This window comes from Metarhizium robertsii, assembly GCF_000187425.2.
Source record: "Metarhizium robertsii ARSEF 23 chromosome Unknown MAA_Scf_3, whole genome shotgun sequence".
In the NCBI taxonomy this organism is placed as follows: domain Eukaryota; kingdom Fungi; phylum Ascomycota; class Sordariomycetes; order Hypocreales; family Clavicipitaceae; genus Metarhizium; species Metarhizium robertsii.
The window spans coordinates 2736661-2754549 of record NW_011942171.1 but is presented as its reverse complement, the minus strand read 5'-3'; the positions used below and the strand labels follow the sequence as shown (position 1 = coordinate 2754549).

Here is a 17889-nt window from a genome sequence, read left to right as displayed (position 1 = left end):
CCATCCAGGAACGGCAAAGCGAGACGGAGACGGACAACGGGTCCCCGTTGACAAACTTGGGGAGGCTCAGTTCGAAGTGATGGATGGATCATGCAGCCAGCGACGACGAGAGGGCTGTGCTGGGGCCTCTTGGCCTCCTGTGTGCTCGCCAACCCGTCAATTCGTCAAGTTGGACGGACCCGATCCCTGCTGCTGGACAAGACGGTTGTCTCGCCTGTCGCGTTATGCTGCGTCGCGCAGTTTGTGTCGTGGGTTGGTTGATGCCCTGGTCCTGATCCGGATCGTGACGATCCTAGTTGCAAGGCGCAAAGCTCCACGTCCACGGAATTAGAACGACCGGGCAAGAGGCACGGCGACGCTGATGAGCATGAATGATGGAGGATACCTCGGACACAATCGCTCTACTCGAGAGACGAAGGAGGAGGGGAGGGCGACCACACACGGTCAGCACTCAACGATCAAATTTCGATGAGGCTGAGCATATTTTGCCTGCTTGGGGGAGCTTTCTGATGCCTCACTTTGCCCGCTCCCTCTACTCAGGACCTCCTGTTACTGACCCTCGAGAGCTCCGACCTCTCCTTCCATCAGGCAGACACTCGGCTTGGAGCTTGAACTCATAGAGCTGAGCTTGCGCCACTAAGCTCCCACCTCGCAGCTTCTCTGCAAGTCCAAGAACCGTCTGATATTCAACGGCTGAGTAGCGGCGGTTCGGATTGGAGCGCCCTGTGGATCAGGGAGCCAAGGCCATAACTCAGGCAGGGTCTGGTCTGATCCTAGATGGGGGTGTTTCTATTATTGGATTACTGGATCTTCAATGTGTGCTCCGTCGACAACCACATGGGTCTCACTGGGCATTTCATCCTACTCCTCCGTCAAGATTTGCAGTTGCAGATGGGCATTGAAAGGCATTGCACAGGCTGACGGACCCTGGGAAGCCAGAATCAGCGCTCATGTCTGAAAATAGCGACGGCTGAATGCAGAGACATCTTCTGTAACACAGCGCCATTGCCGTCCATGTGCAGCATGACGAAATATTGCCTCCACATGGCAAGTGTCGTCATTGGAATCTTCATCAGTTGATTGGATTTCGATGCATCGTATACCATGTCTGGAGGATGGGCAAGTTGCCTGTCCTGTCAGACTGCGCATCATATAAATACCGACTTCTTCCGGTGGCAGGGTCAGCAAACAAGCCGCACATAACGCACACAACTGGAACCCAAGCAGAATGCCAGTTAGGCTTTCTTTTGCCTCTGTTGAAGACAAACAGCTTGTGGCACGGAGGAGTTGCGTCCATGCTCTCGCCAACAACACGCCGTTTCGAACCCCAACATGTTGGTGGCACAAATATCACTGTCAAACCCACGACTACATAACATCTAATAATAGCGACTTGGGCACAACTTGACACGGCATTCTGCAGGCGAAATGGCCAATAAGGCTGGCCAGCAACGAAGCGTTTCCCGCCTGCTTACTCCGTACCCCGAGTCATGGTGAGTCATGGCGTGTGTTTACATTGTACTAATATTATTCGCAATTTACTATGTACAAGGTACATATTTCCAGTATCAAAACGCCTGGGCATGTTTTTCAGTGTGTCTGGCCTTGGACAGTGATGCGACAGTCCATACGCTTTCATGTCGTGTTGTTACCTGCAAGCGGCAATCTAATCCAAACACACGCGGTCGGGTATATAAAGGAACTTCCATAGTACCCAGATGGTTTCGTTCGCCATTCGACTTTATTTTTATTTTATTCATCTTGCCCAATGTAGCAAATAGCATGCATGTCCCGTGATTACTCTGCTCTGCGGCCGTCCAGTTCCACAACTCTAGCTACCCTACAGCTAGGCTCGATTAACACGTCGACGTTCATTGACCCTGGCTGGTCACTTGTTAATTTTAATTTTTGGTTGTTTCGCTCTGTAGTCAAATGAAATTACACGCATGATACAAGTATCGTGTAAGCGTAAAATCTAAAACAGTATTGGGCTGTACCAGGCCAAGGACAGTTAGAGACTAGAAAAGTAGACCGTCTACGCATCGTGACGCGTCAGACGTACCTGGCTGGTCACTTGTACGTGCACTGAACTTTCTCTGGTTGAATTGTTTCGCGTCTTTGGAAGTCTCCGGACGAAACGTGTTCTGACGTCTGGTTAAATGCTTTGCAGCGGTGCCGGGTAGGGCATCCTGTATCGCAGCCAGAAAGGACATGGAGCGTGGGCAGCCATCGGGGCGCCTAAACCCCTAATGGCATGTCGGAGGTGATTAAAGATGAAAACTCAAGATGAACGGCAATGAGGCCGCCAATAAGCTGCTAGCAGCACGATGACTCCACAATACTGACAAAATGGTGAATGCAATTGGGTGGCGCGCGTGGGTTCACCACCCCGAATTGCGATACCCCAACATTGAAGTCTGGTGTTTCAACTTTCGAGTCTCTGGATGCCATTTTGCGGGGGAGAAACAAAGTTTCAAATCAATGCTGGGGGGAATTAGCGGATGCCGCGGGGAGCGCCTTGACTTATTGGCCGAGGCCTCCTTTCAAGACCAGCTGACGGTAGCAGACACCAAGCACACCGCACATGTGGTTAAACAAGTCTGGTCCAGTCCAATTCTCGAGTTGATCGACGGAGCACACCGAGTCGCCGCCGCCGAGGGTCCGATGGCCGTATCTCTGGACCGTTGATAAGAAACGGGCTAATTTCAACCCTTGACACCCAACCCTCCATCCCATACTCTCGAGTTTGAACCCAAGCCGTCAATGTAATCCATCATGTTGCCCTTCTCGCCCGTGTATCTGGTGCTCTCGGCCTTTGTCCTGGCAGCTCTCCAGCTGGCCCGGTGCCTCGCCTCACCGCTCCGAAAGCTGCCCGGCCCGGTCATATCTCTCTTCACGTCCCTGGTGTTGAAGTGGAAGGAGATCAATGCCGAAAGGACGCTCTATATTCACGCGCTGCATCAGAGATACGGTCCTGTCGTGCGGGTTTCCCCCAACGAAGTGTCCTACACTTCATGGCCGGCCCTCAAGGAGATATACTGCTCTGGCGGGAGCGGCTACGACAAGTCTGACTTTTACAACCTCTTTAGGATTTACGGGAGAAGGTTTGCTCCCCTGTTCCTTGTTCCTTTCGGTTACCAAAGTTTTCAGGAGATATGTTCTGACACGTCTTGTTCAAATAATAGGACCATGTTTACGATCCTGAACAAGGCAGATGTAAGTGATGAGACGGTGTAGCAGCCAACATGCTCTACTGACGACAAGGCCTGGTGGCAGCATGCAAAGCGGAAGAGGATCCTCGCAGACCGATATGCCAATACAAACGTCATGCGTAGTGTTTCCTTGGACGGCATCCAGGCGCGATCCAGAGCCTTTTTGCACCGCTGCACTCAGGCGGGTGATTCTGCCAACGACATCTTTGTGAGTTGACCATGGCCAAGTCCGGTTTTTCAGAAGAAAAAAATAAATAATAATAAATGAGACGGGATGCTGACGGCTCACAGATCTGTATGTTCTTCTAACAAGCCTGTTCGCTAAAACAGCTTCCTTCCCACACGGCTAACCATCATCAAGCTCTACATGCGTATGCGTGTGATTGCATCACTCACCATCTGTTCCACCCCAACGGCTCCGACTGCATTGGGACAAGGGCAGACGAGGACATGATGCACCAAGTAGCGGCAGATGACAGTCTGCAGAGTAAGCCAACGTGTCCCTGCCTCGCCCTGAAAGCCAGAATCCAGAATACCACAGATGCGCTAAAATGAACTCCCCCCAGATCGTCTCATCTCACACTACAGCCCGACGCTGTACCGCCTGTTTGCTGGCATCCTATCCTTGTTCGTCAAGCCGCGATCTGTGCCCCTTGCCGACAATTACGTCTTGGAGACGAGCAAGCGCACCGATGCGGCAAGCTTCACGCTCATGAGCCGGCTGGAGGAAAAGTCAGGCGACCTCGACCACATCGACATGGCCGCCGAATGCCTGGACCACATGGTCGCCGGCATCGACACCACCGGCGACACGCTGTGCTTCCTCATGTGGGAGCTTTCCCAGCCTCGGTCGCTTCACCTGCAGCGCAGACTGTCCGAGGAGGTCCGAAGGAACCCCGACGCCGGCATCGACCAGCTTCCGTTCTTGGACGCCGTCCTGTGCGAGGGTCTTAGGCATTACCCTGCGATCCCCATGTCGCTGCCTCGCCTCGTGCCACTGGGCGGCCGAACCATTGACGGCTTCCACGTCCCCGAGAAGACCATCGTCAGCTGTCAGGCGTACTCTGTGCACCGCGCGAATACGGACGTGTTCCCGGACCCTGATGCGTTTCACCCCGACAGATGGATGGCGGCCGCGGGGGACGCAGATAGGCGTCGGTTGCTGTTTGCGTTTTCCAACGGCGGCCGGGGCTGCGTCGGCAAACAGTGAGTTGCGTGCCTTCATTTTCGTCTTGCTCCTTGTCCCTGATATGCCACACCCGCAGGATGCTAACGGCATTGGTTTCCCGTTTCTAGCCTTGCCATTGCCGAGATGAAGACCCTGCTCAGGGACGTCTACTCGCGATATAGCACGACGCCGGATGCTTCCATGACGGCAGAATCCATGGCCATGTCGGACCAGCTCATTTCGACTCGGCCATTGGGCAAGAGATGCCTGCTCAAGTTTCATCGGCTGCCTGATGATGTCAAGGCCACGGGCGGCTCTGAGTAAATTTAGCGATTGCCAACCCCTGGGTCGTACAAGGTCAGTCTGAGGTCGTTGAGTCGATGGAGTTGTACAATCTTCTAGAATAATCCGAGCCCCGCGCGATTACATGTTGTAAGTTGTGGCCGGGATCTTAAAGGCCTTGAAGGCCTTGAGCGTCTGCCGCGGTCGAAACGACTCCACGAAGGATGTCCCGTCCAGCCTCACCTTTCTGTCGGCATCGATTGGAGACACCGGCCCAGATACATGACGGCTTCTGGAGACGGAGACACTAATAGAGAACAGCGAGCCCGTTGCAGCGGTTGTACGACTCTGGTTGCCATACGTGGCGCAATGCCTGCGGACGCCAAGGGGCCATTGAACCTCCGGTGTGCCCAATTTGCGTTCAGGATGGTCTGGTCTGATTGGGCCTGGAGATTCTTGGGCAGCCGTTTCTTGAGCACGAGGATAAATGGGCTGCGTGGCGTGGAGCGTGGGACGTGGCAGCGAGATATCTCGAGATGTTTGTGACACTGAAAATTGGCCGACCGAGTCTGGGCACGACTGCGCGTGTGTGGGATGTTGACATTGTACTCGCGTGCTTTGGATGGAGTAATGGAGTGGCGCTATCTGTATTGATAGAAGAGCGACTCGTGCCGCTGTCAATGATCATGTCCAAAAAGGCAATATCGGGCATTGTGCAGGCATGCCTACCTGGTAGGCCTTGATCTGTTGCATCATCATGTCGGCGGTTGGCCTGCAGGACGAATCGGCGACAGTTCCGAGGACCGACTACTAGTAGTAGTAGTACATGATGCAGATGCAAATGCATGCAGAAGCGGACATGGACACACAAACGGACACGGACAGAAGACGATGAACCAACCCGTAGGCAAGCGCCTGAGCCAAGGGACCCATGTGTGGTGTACACAAGTCAGTTTTATGAGCTTGCGGGCTTTGTCTGTGTTCCGTGTTATCGTCATGGTGGTGACGACGGCACTGGGAACTGCCACAAAGAAAGCAATTGTGAAGGGAGAAAGGGCAGGCAAAAGGGCAAAAGACATGATATTATAAAGTTATTATGCCCTTGCGGAGGCGGCCTTGTGCCTCTTTCTTCCCCTGATTCGGGGCACACGCGGCCTAGGCACGTCTTGGACATCCGGGCGACTTCTCTAGTCTAACAACCGTTGGTTCGGCTGGCTTCTGGTTAGGAGCTGTTCCTGAAGCTGGTGTTTACTCATCTCCAAGAACATGTGGACTTCTCTTTACGCACCTTTCTCTACAGGCCTGCGGTTAGTTTCTTTTTAGTTTTGAACTCGAGTACCGACTCACCGAGGTACTACATACTTTACCTACTAAGTACCTAGACCTACCTACCTACCTAGGTAGGTTGGTAGGCATCCCCTGGCCCAGTCACGTGATCGAGTCACCGGCAATGATTGCTTGCACCACAAGGTCTCGATTTATTAATAGAACTTCATTTTCTGGCTCTGAGTAAGTAGGTAGCTGCTGTGTTCACAGTTTCTGCAAGGCTTCGTGCGAGCCCGCTTGGTCGCAGGCGTTGCCTCTGATCTTGTTCTAATCGCTTTGTGTCATCTTTTTCTTTTCCTGGCAATAATATCCATGCTCAACAAAAAAGGTCATGATCAAACCAAGCAGTAGGTCTTTCTATTACGGTGAACATATATACAAACGGCCTTGTTTTGTATTTGTCATTGAGACCCCTTGTAGCTTTTTGTGTCACTTGTCTGCACAAGCACAAAGGCTTATGTCAGGACCAGCCTGGCAACTGCCAACGCCGCCTCACCTCACCTCGTGCCTTCCTGGCACTGCATTTGCCTGGTTGCCTTCGAAAGTTCCGGAACCCCACCTTGCTTCTCTGGCCGAACGGCGAAATCTCTGCCAGAATTTCCAGTCCACATTTTGTCTCTCCGTCCCTCCACGTCCCATTCACTTTTTCATCCTGCCTTTTTCTCCCACACGCTGACACCCAACAAAATTCACCTTTGTTCGGAGATAAGTCTATTGTCCGTCGCCGGATTTATCGCTGCAATCGCAATCCTCGTTTACCACCCAAGTAAAGCCGTCGTTTAGCCTGTTGACTCTTCCATCGGTCGCAGAGCAACAGCCTCAACTTTCTTGCCCGCTTTCCGCAAGCCAGAAACACACACAACCTCTACCTGTTCATCTTGCTCTCGCACTCGACTACGCCGAGACTTGGTTGAAAACGTCAACGATTAATTTCTCCCCTCGTGCAGACTTTGAAACTTCCTCACTGTATAGCAGAACCAAGAACACTTAGCGACTATCGGGCGCATATTGCTGTTTATGTATCAGCACGATCAGCTCACTCTACCCAGTCCCCTCTTCAAGCTGCAGTTATTTCGCATACCGCGAAAACCTTGTAGCCCAAACATCAGTTCCGACGGCTGAAGACTCCCAAACTCGAGTTCATGCCTACCCTACTGTTTACCGAGATACCGTCCCGTTTGCCCCATGTCAAACATAGATCGTCTTGTTGAGCCCTGATATCTCCTCTTGCTCAACCGTCTTCGTCAACTATTTCCAAGCCCAGAAACCATCTTCATGCCGAACCCGTCGCTCTAGAGCCCCTTGCAACTCGCTTCACAGCAGATTCTCACAAACAACTTCGACTTCTCGTCAACTCTTATACCACCTCGACAAAAACACCAAAAAAAAAGAGCCACGTCTTTGTCTTACCGTTAAACTCGCCATCATGTCTCTCATCAACGTTCGCCGCGATGTCAGCGACGCCTTCTATCGTTATAAGATGGAGCGTTTGCAGACCAAAGTCGAGGGAAAAGGTAACGGTATCAAGACCGTTGTTGTCAACGTTTCCAGCGTCGCTGCGTCTCTTGCTCGTCCTGCGTCATACATCATGAAATACTTTGGCTTCGAACTTGGTGCCATGACCAGAGATGACATCAAGGACGACCGTTGGATCATCAACGGTGCTCATGAGGCTGGAAAGCTCCAGGACCACCTCGATGGTTTCATCAACAAGTTTGTTCTTTGCAAGAGCTGCAAGAACCCCGAGACCGACATCAAAATTGACAACGACCGCATTCTCTTGGACTGCAAGGCTTGTGGTCAGCGTACCGCTGTTGACCTGCGCCTCAAGCTGAGTGGCTACATTCTCAAGAACCAGCCCAGCAAGAAGAACAAGAAGGACAAGGCTGAGCGTAGAGCAGCCAAGAAAGCCAAGCAGAACGGCACTGCCACCGAGAACGGCCATGTCAGTGGTGGCGACGAAGGCTCCGAGAATGGCTCCAACGAGAATGAAGAAAATGGCGATGCTGTTAGCGACCATGAGTTCAACAAGCTACAGGCTGAGGCCATCGAGGATGCTGCTGTCAAGGTCAAGGATGACGAATGGGCTGTGGATATGAGCGAGGAAGCTGTCAAGGCCCGCCAGGCTCAACTTCCCGGTGAGTTCAAGCAGAAGCTGAGCCTCAACGACGAGGACGAGGACGGTGAGGGCGGCAACACTGTCTACGATGAGTTTGGAACCTGGATCCAAACCGAGGCTGAAGAGAAGGGTGGCATTGACGAGGTTGACTCTATCAACATCTATCTCAAGGCCAAGGAGATGGGCATTGAAAACAAGCACCGCACTGTCCTAGTTCTTGCTCAGACTGTCTTTGATAAGGATGTTTGCGTCCAGATTCCAAAGCGCGCTGGCATGCTCAAGCAGGTATGTATATCATGAGATGTGCTGGGCGTATTGAGCGACAGAACCGCATACCATTGATTTACTAACATGTTTGGCAGATCATCAACTCTGAGCGTCACGAAAAGGCGCTGCTGGGAGGTACTGAGCGTCTGATTGGGTCACTGGCCCAGTCGAACCCGGACTTTTTGCAGCAGATTGTCAAAATTCTGCAGCTGTACTACCACCATGACCTCATTAGCGAGGAGGTGGTTACCAAATGGGGTACTCACGCCAGCAAGAAATATACTGACAAGAACACCTCTCGAAAAATTCGTCAGGCTGCCAAGCCTTTTCTCGAATGGCTCGCTGAAGCCGACGAGGAAGAGTCTGATGAGGAAGAGGATGAGTAATCTTGGTCATCATTTGTCTCCTCTCATTGGGCTAGGATGTTCTTAAGTTGTTGTATGGTTGGATTGATGGAAGAAAAATCACACCAATATGAGAGACTGGAAGGAGATATGGAGGATTTCTTTGTCTTCAGACTGCCTGTAACGTTGTGAGATTAGTCTATTTCTAGGTGTAGGTCACCGCTTGTTGTGGTAGTGTACTTCACAGAATAGTATAGTCGAGAACAAGCGCTTGCATCCTGCTATACTCAGTGATGACTTCTTATTCCCACTTGTTGATGATCAACCGCCATGAAATCAGATGGCCGAGGTCTTGAACGGAACTGATTTTGATAGATCATGACCAAATGGCTCGGTATTTAATAATTCTACATCCTCCTTGAGTGCCCATGTTCAATTGTCTACTGCGCCGCATTATCGTCATTTCCTTCCGTCTCCTTCTCGGGTGCATCCTTCATGCTCTCGTCCTCAGCTATCTCAGCGTCAGTCCCAGTAGACGTAGCTGCCGCCATAGTTGATGCTGCTTCATCTCCCTGCGGATCTTGGTTTTCTCCCCCCAAAGTATCGTCCCCGTCTCCGCCTTTGCTCTCCTCTCCATTAACCTGGTCTTCCTTTGAAAAGATGTATTCACTTAGTGACTTGGTGACGTTTTCTAATCCGTCCTCATTGGTGACGGTGACGTCGAAAAGTTCTGAGATTTTAGAATCATCTACTTCCTCGGGTAGTGTGGATAGAATGCCCTTGATGACGGTGTCGTCGTAACCGCAGGACGAGAGACGGGCTTGGTATGCTTCAGTAGGCGGGGGTTTAATGAGGATATAGCGAGCTGAGAAGTCCATGTCTCTGGCAAATTGGGCGGCCTGCCGCGTAGTGAACGGTTAGTTTGAAGTTGGTATATGTTATTGATTGTGAATGTTGTAGTTGGGATCAGTTGCGGGGGTGGGAATCATACCTCGAGGTCTAGCTCAATGATGGGGACTTTGCCAGACTCGGCTATCGACTCAATAACTTTACTGCTCGTGCCGTACTCGCTGCCATCTCTAGTCCCGTACTCGATCAAGCGATCGCCGTCGCGTAGCTGGTTGAATTCCTGAGCGGAGACAAAGTGGAAACTCTTGCCCTTGACTTCGCCCTCTGCAGGCTCTCGAATCGTGTGTCGTACGACTGTTGCAAAGACGCCTTTGTGCTGCTCGAGGAGGCCGTTGATAAGGGCGGACTTGCCAACACCCTTGGGTCCAGATATGATAATGGGGCTCCGATTGTCGGGCATGTCGTCCTCAGCTGCTGCCTGTTCATCGTCGGCTTCGTCTTGGTCTTCGTCTTGGAGCTCGTGGAATATGATGTCTATTTTCTTGGAGTCGTCGATTTTATCAAATGATGCTAATTTTGAGCGGGCCGCTATTCTAAGAGCTCGCCAACTCTTGCTTGCTTTGCCAGCTATGGCGGCGGCCTTTGTTTGGTCGTTAGTTGGCATCTCGATTTCAAAGTCGTCATCGGCAATCTTTCTTTGAAAACTTTCAAGTTCTGGAAGTTGATATCTCTCAGGCGTCTTAAGCTGGTCCAAGGAAGATTCGTCGTTCATGTCTCGGAGGAACTCGAGAGATACAGATCCCATTGGCGTTGGTCGCAGTCGTTTGCTGGTTGCTAATTTTTGGGCCGTGGTCCTCGCCTCAACAAAAAGCTCTGGAGAGACAGGGTCTCGCTGAATAGATGGACAGGATGTCATCTTCCAGAATACCCAGTTCTTGTCTCGAGCTAGGACGGTCTCGACCATTCGATAGAAGTATGGTCCGTCGATGCCCCTCTTAAGGTAGTCTGATATGGTAAACTTCATCTCAGTTGCCCATTTCGTCTATGACCTGGTTAGCAAACCTAGGAGTACAACTGTGACGTCTCTATTGTTTGATGTAACCTACATTCTCTTCGCTCAGCTGATCGTTGTAAAGGACTGATTTGTTTAGCGAACGGGTATTGAGGCCGGCCAACTTCTCCCTTGTCTCTGTGGAAAGCGACAGAAGAAAGTCCGTGATGATGAGTGCCTGTACCAAGATGTGCCGTCTAAACGAGAGATCGCTAATCTGTGTCTCTAGTTAGCCAATGTTCACCATACGAATTGTAGGGGAAATAATGGAAGTATCATGCACACCTCAAGCTCAAAGAGATCTTTGCTGGTCAAGTACTTTGGATTGAATGCTTCAGGGGCGTCTTCAGGCCCCTCGTCCTCCCTTTTCCGCTTAAGGTTTCTCCTTGGATTTTCCAATGACTTGGATGGCCCTTCGTTTTGATGGATGGCCTGGAAAGCTTTTATGGTAAGATCTAAACGAGTCTTGAACTTGTTGAAGTGTGTAGCGTCAAACAGTTTGAGTGGCTGACTGAAGCTCTCTTGGAGAGACCAAAATAGAGGATAGAGACGGTCCGGATCATACGGCTTTTCTGAGTTTTTGGAATCAAAGCCGACACCCTTGTTCGATGCTTTGGTATCCGTTGATGACTTGGGAGTCTCCGCAGGCGTGTCAACCTCCATCTTTGACTCTGGCTGCTGCTCATCCTCTTCTGCCGACTCCTCAAAAGTTGTTACATTTTCCACGTGGTATTCGCCTCGAAGGTTAACAGAACTTCTATCACCTAGGGGGAAGCTCTGAAATAAGAAGATGTATACCCGTCCGCAGAAGGCTGTATCCTCGGCTCTTGATAGGCGCCGCAAGAGTTCGTTGCAGCTTCGCAGAATTACCAGATGCTTTTGTTTGAAATGTTTAGACATGATGCGTTCACGACGTGACTCGAGATAGTCGAACACTATGCGACATGCGGAAATGGTCTGGCTGTCGAGCAGTTCTTCGACGAGCCAAAACAGTAGCGCCGGATCGCATTGGCCGTCGTCGGACAATATTGATAAAATGTCGAGTAGATTCCACATCTTGACGAAGTCGGGTGATTGGATGGGAGTCGCAGCCTTCAAAAATCAGCGTTGATACGAGTAATGTCGGCCCGCGGGTCTTGGATTACTTACAATGAGGTTGCCAAACAGGTCCCGCGAGGCGGTCTCGATGATAGCAAATTGCTTCGCCTTTTCTTGTTCGTGAAGGCTAGGAACTTCTCCTTCTCCGTTTTCCCCGGTGGCGGCATCGCTGGAGAAACACGCACGTAGGCGACTGGCTATGTCTTTGAAATCAGACTTTTTGAGGGTGGGTTCGATTGTAGCAGTCGATTTCACGACAGCAGCCTCAGCCAGGAACTGATCTAATAATAAGCCGAATCTGGCGACTGCAGAGACGCCTGGGTTTTGAACATGGAGAGCCGGCATCTTGGAAAATGCGCCGCGGTTCGGTATCGAGGTAGGCACGTTTACCAAGGCTAGCTCCTCGTGAGTTGTGTGATGCAGCCTTGCTGCGCGCGGCGGACGAGGGTCGTGGCCTGACAACGGCTTATGTTGCCTTTGTGCCGTTTGTTACAGGAGCCGGTCACTGCTGGCCGCCGCATGAAGCAGCACTTTTGTGGTGGAAGAATTACAGTCGGGATCGTGAGGTAGTTGTACGGTGCGGAAGGCGGAAGGCGAGGCTTGATCAGAAGTCCTCCAAGTTCGCGTGGGTTTGGTTGCTGGAGTACTATTTGAACCTTGACATGTGGAGATCTGAACATTGAAGCTGGTCTAGGCAATGGAATCAACATTGAAAGAACCGGACAGCCTGGATGACAATCGACTGCATGGCGCCAGGCACCTATGTGCACTAAATATAGGGCACGTGTGGCCCCAGGGACTCTGTAGCTCACCGTAGCGCAGGGCACTGGTCAATGAATGATTCTGGTGTGGCGACAAATCAATGGGCGTCTGGTTGCAGCAGACATCAACCAGACCAGTAATGTTGACCATCAACGGTCTGGTAAGACAGCCTCAAGGGACTTGAGCGCAAGACAGCACAAGACAGCGGGCCTTTGTGGGGCACTCACCACTGTGAGGTCAATAAACCGAGGTGCCTTGGCCCTGGCTGCCGGTGGGTCTTATGCAAGGCTGAAATTTTAGTCTCCCAAGTCGACGCCATCCAATCGATGGACCTCTGGCAGTTCATTCTTGCGACGACGTCTGCATGTTGACTTTTCCACCATCGACTCGCAGCTTTGCTACTGCGCCAACGCCGAGCTGTCATCACTGTCCTCCCCTCATGCTGGAGCTCTGAATAGGCTCATGACGCGAACAGAAAGTCACAATGCCTAACGCCAAGCGCCTCAAGGGCAGTGGTGCAGCCAAAGCTGGCAAGGCCCGTGAGCCCGCCATCAGAGTCCAAGACGAACGTCCTACCCCCGCCGAGGTCGAAGAAGAGGAGCACCAGTTTGTTCAACTCGCAAGGAGTCACTGGTTAAAGCCAGGAAAAAGGACTGTCAAGTCCAAGGTCAAGAATGATGTTCTGAAGCAGGGCATTTGGGATGTGCTGGAACAAGATGGCTTCCAGTATAAGTCACTTCTCCTTTTGGAAAGCCTGCAAACATTGGAGAGGTAAGCTTAAGGCTGTAGCACTCGTAATAAGACAGTCTCAGCTAATATTGCTCATGCAACAGCTATCTTTGGCCAGGATATACCGACGAATCGTCCAATTTCCATGTTCTTTTGATTGTACTGATAGCCAACGTGAAACGGCGCGAACATCTGGAGACATGGAGTGAGTATAGAGAGCCTTGCCAATTAAACAGGGATGTTCCATCTGACGTTTCTTGCAGGTCTGCTTGAAGATAGACCCGATCATTTCTCGTCCATGTTCCGCCGAGTCCTGTCGTTGCTGCTCGATCGTACCCTCTCTACTTCCATACGGACGCACCTTCTTGGCTTCTTGATTTACGCATTCCAGAGCCTAGATTGCTCCATTGTCAGAAAAGAATGCGCACCGCTGGTGTCAATAGGAATCTGGCAGAACCTGTCTAGCGAGACCCAACGAGAGACCTTGCTGGACCAAAATACCCACTTGCGAAAGGCTTGGAGGGCATCCCAGAAGCGTTATGACGCAGCAGATGGTGCTACCAAAGCTCGACTTCGCTTCGAGAGATCTTGGCTCTATTCTCTACTTCTGGACTTCTTAGGTCTCTTATACGACGATGCTACGAAGTCAGGTATGTGTTTAGCTTAATTCCCCCTCCCTCTTTACCTGCTTCGTGCGCCTTGACTGATGCGTTGTTCTAGATGATGCTTTGTATTGTGAGAAATTTACCGAATTTATTACCGATCTTCAAAGCCAGCTACCTACAAGACGCTATGTTAATACGCTTCTCCAAGACTTACATGTCTTACCTGTCATGAAACTTTCGCCCACATATAACGACGAGAACAACTCGCTGCTGCGAGATTTACACTCTCTTTTGTTGCATTATACCCATTTTACCATTGACGACCAAACTGGAATTCAACTGAACATGACGGAGGCATACGACAAACACTGTGCGACCCTCGGAAAGTTGCAACAAGTCGCACTCAAGCACTTCAAAGAGAAACTCATGGTTTTGGCCCTCTCAAATTACGGAGGTATTGAGAAGAGAGATGAACTTGCAAGTCTCCTTGCGCCTTTGACGGATGAAGAACTCACACAGCTCTTCACACTTCTCGACATGCGATCTACATATCCAGAGTCTCTTGCGCTCCCAGTCGATCGCAAGTTGCTTACCGAAATCATGCTGAGTAAATTTGAGCGCAAGAAAACCTTCCGCGAGACTTCTCGGTATATGCCATTAGTCCCAACCGAACGAACTTTGTTTGACAGTGGCTTCCAGCGAGCAGATGCGTACGATGGATCGCACCCTCTGGCCCTGCCCAAGCTGAACCTGCAGTACTTATCTGCTGGAGACTTCCTGTGGAGGGCAATGATTTTGTATCGTTGCGAGGCATTCTACGGCATCCGAAAGGATGTGGAATCGGCCCTGCGCCGCCTCCGACCGGAGTCTAAGCAGCCTGGCGTGACAACCTTTGCAGGATTCTCCAAAATGGCCTTGCCTATTTCGAAACCATCAATTCTGGAAGTTGTACCCCCACTAGTGGGCGAAGAACTTCCGTCAATGGTGAAAGCTGAGATCTCATTTGATGTTCGACGCTTAGGACAGAATGTTCGACGAGAATGGGACAGTCTCCGCCCTGACGATGTTGTATTTCTGTTGGCCGTTGAAGCTCCGTCTTCACAGGCCCCTGCTAACGGTGATGATATTCGGTCTGAGCATGAGAAGCTCGGCGTTATATCAGTACGATCTGCCGAAATTATTAGCATCACGGACGAAAAGGGGCGCCATGTCAGGGATGGATCGTTGAATCTCGATAACAAGCGCAGGATGCATCTCAAACTGGACTCATACATGTACTCCAGAGATTCAGAGCGCGCATCAGCAGGCAAACCTGATGTGTACGGCCAAATAAACTTGCTACTAAGGAGAGGACGAAGAGAAAACAATTTCAAACCTGTTTTGGAGTCTATTCGCAAGCTCATTTTGTCAGAAATGCCTCTCCCGCCATGGCTGCATGAAGTCTTCTTAGGATATGGTGATCCAGCGGGTGCAAACTACAAGAACCTGTCCAACCGGAATAAGAAGCTTGACTACCGGGACACCTTTCTTGACTGGCATCACCTGATTGAAAGCCTGCCGGGCAAAACTGTTGAGCCTGGGGGCGATGTTACGAGCAGCTTTGGCCCTCCATATGTTCTAGAAGAAGCTGGCAAGGTAGAGGCGGCTGATGGAGTCAGACCATCAAAGAAGCGCCGACGCGACGCAGAGCCCACGATGAAGTCCGAGGTCGATACCCTTAAAGTATCGACGTATAAGCCTCCAAATAATGGCCCGTACCCCGTGGACGTGCCGAAGATGAATTCGGTCCGATTCACGCCTGCTCAGATCGAGGCTATCATGTCTGGATCGCAGCCTGGGCTAACGGTGATCGTAGGCCCCCCTGGAACAGGAAAGACAGATGTGGCTACTCAAATTATCAACAACATCTACCATAACTTCCCCCAAGAGAAGACATTACTTATTGCACACAGTAATCAGGCGCTCAACCAATTATTTGCCAAGATTGTCGCACTGGATATTGACGAGAGGCACCTGCTCCGTTTGGGACATGGAGAAGAAGAGCTGGACACGGATGGAAGCTTCAGCAAACATGGCCGTGTTGAATCATTCCTCGACAATAGGCAGACGTTTCTACAAGAAGTCAGAAAACTCGCTTCAAGCCTTGGGGCCCCAGGTGCACATGATAACTCTGCAGAGACTGCTGGCTATTTTAATAAGGTCTACGTGGAACCTGCTTGGAAAAGGTTCCAGCACGCCGCAACATCAGGCGAGACTTCTGTCCCAGACCTTGTGAAGGCTTTCCCATTCCATGCATACTTTGCCGACGCGCCCCAACCACTGTTTCCCGGGGATGCTGACCGAGAGACAACGCTAGACATTGCCAATGGCTGCTACCGGCATATTAGCAAGATATTCTCAGAGTTGGCCGATATTGTTCCATTTGAAATTCTTCGCCGTGACCGAGAAAAGGCCAACTATTTGCTCACCAATGAGGCTAGAGTCATTGCCATGACAACTACTCATGCTGCTATTCGACGAGGTGAAATTGCCTCACTTGGCTTCCATTATGACAATGTCATCATGGAGGAGGCGGCCCAAATTACCGAAGTTGAAACATTCATGCCTCTTGCCATGCAAAAGCCGAAGAATAATCAAGTGCCACTGAAGAGGGTCGTTCTGTGCGGTGATCATCTCCAGAACTCGCCGGTCATTCAAAGTTTAGCATTTCGCCACTATGCCAACCTGGAACAGTCGCTATTTTCTCGCCTAGTCCGGCTCGGGGTTCCAACTGTCAACCTTGATCAACAGGGACGTGCTCGTCCCTCGATCGCGAAACTCTATCAATGGCGGTACCCCAAGCTGGATAATTTGCCACATGTGCAGAACCAAACCGAATTTCTCAGAGGCAATGCTGGCTTCAAGTTTGATTACCAGTTTATCAACGTGCCCGACTACAAGGGCCGTGGGGAATCAGAACCGACACCACATTTCATTCAAAACTTGGGCGAGGCAGAGTATGCAGTTGCCATCTATCAGTACATGCGCTTGCTAGGATACCCTGCGGATAAGATAAGCATCCTCACAACCTACGCCGGGCAACGAGCTCTGGTCAAGGATGTTCTTGCTCACAGATGTGCCAAGAACCCCATTTTCGGTCTTCCCAAGGCTGTTGCCACGGTGGACAAGTACCAAGGCGAACAAAATGATTGTAAGTTTAGAATGAATGCATGAATCCCGTGCCGGCCCCAGGTACTGCTCCTACCTGTACTAATCTCCCATGGCAGACATCATACTGTCCCTGACCAGAACGTCGCGGGTGGGTTACTTGCGCGATGTCCGGCGTATGACGGTTGCGGTTTCTCGTGCCAGACTTGGATTGTATATTCTTGGTCGCAGGGAAGTGTTTGAGGCGTGCCCCGAGCTTCGACCTGCATTTGATCTCCTCCTGGAGCGGCCGGACAAGTTGATGCTTGTAACAGGAGAGATGTGGCCGACGGAGAGACCGAACTTGGAGGATAACTCGACTGTGGAAGGCGAAGTGGCTATGGAAAATGTCGAGCATTTAGGACAATATGTGTTTGAGATGACAAACACCAGGCTTGAACAATTGCAGGCGCAGGGAGGAGAATCTGCTACGACTGCCCCAGAAACTATTCCTGAAGAGGCAGAGGAAGATGAAGCACCAGCCACATACTATGATGAAGATGAAAATGAAGTGGAGCCAGATATTCTGGAGGTTCGCGAAGGCGAAAACAAGAACTAGTTGTTGAGATTTGGGCGTAAACCGAGGTCTGATATTTGGCAGAGCATTTGCAATCTGAGTGCAAACTGGGATAATTGACAAGATGGATTGACGTGTCATGTTCCTTGTACCCTTGACTGCGTGCTTGTACCTGACACTATAAGTGATCAAGGTGAGTGAGCTCGAGCTGACTACGCATTATCATCAATACGCCAGACGGCGCGCTCTCCTGCGTGAAGGGTACGGTACGTCAAGGTTTCCACTCCACCGGCACTGGCATGGATGATCTGCATGAGCCTCGTGGTGTAAAGGAGGGTGATGATCAATCCGCGATTAGCCAATGCCAATTTTGG

At 51.0% G+C, this 17889-nt stretch overlaps 4 protein-coding genes across 4 annotated transcripts; 3 read left to right on the top strand and 1 right to left on the bottom strand.

The window, feature by feature from the left end:
• Positions 1-2775: 2775 nt before the first annotated feature.
• MAA_03584 (Cytochrome P450 CYP537A7) lies at positions 2776-4704 on the top strand (the record flags this gene model as incomplete). Its single annotated transcript, XM_007821582.1, has 6 exons — positions 2776-3104; positions 3186-3216; positions 3265-3420; positions 3543-3699; positions 3779-4418; positions 4509-4704. The coding sequence occupies 6 exons, from the start codon at positions 2776-2778 to the stop codon at positions 4702-4704; spliced, it is 1509 nt and encodes a 502-aa protein (XP_007819773.1).
• A 2710-nt stretch (positions 4705-7414) lies between these two features.
• On the top strand, positions 7415-8760 carry MAA_03585 (eIF4-gamma/eIF5/eIF2-epsilon; the record flags this gene model as incomplete). The annotated part of the gene is made up of 2 exons (XM_007821583.1): positions 7415-8392; positions 8470-8760. 2 exons carry the CDS (start codon positions 7415-7417, stop codon positions 8758-8760), a joined length of 1269 nt encoding a protein of 422 aa, XP_007819774.1.
• A 398-nt stretch (positions 8761-9158) lies between these two features.
• Positions 9159-12061, bottom strand: MAA_03586 (guanylate kinase; the record flags this gene model as incomplete). Its single annotated transcript, XM_007821584.1, has 5 exons — positions 9159-9617; positions 9710-10609; positions 10674-10835; positions 10904-11710; positions 11768-12061. 5 exons carry the CDS (start codon positions 12059-12061, stop codon positions 9159-9161), a joined length of 2622 nt encoding a protein of 873 aa, XP_007819775.1.
• A 901-nt stretch (positions 12062-12962) lies between these two features.
• Positions 12963-17557, top strand: MAA_03587 (uncharacterized protein; the record flags this gene model as incomplete). Its single annotated transcript, XM_007821585.1, has 5 exons — positions 12963-13249; positions 13312-13412; positions 13471-13857; positions 13928-17002; positions 17079-17557. The coding sequence occupies 5 exons, from the start codon at positions 12963-12965 to the stop codon at positions 17555-17557; spliced, it is 4329 nt and encodes a 1442-aa protein (XP_007819776.1).
• Positions 17558-17889: the final 332 nt, after the last annotated feature.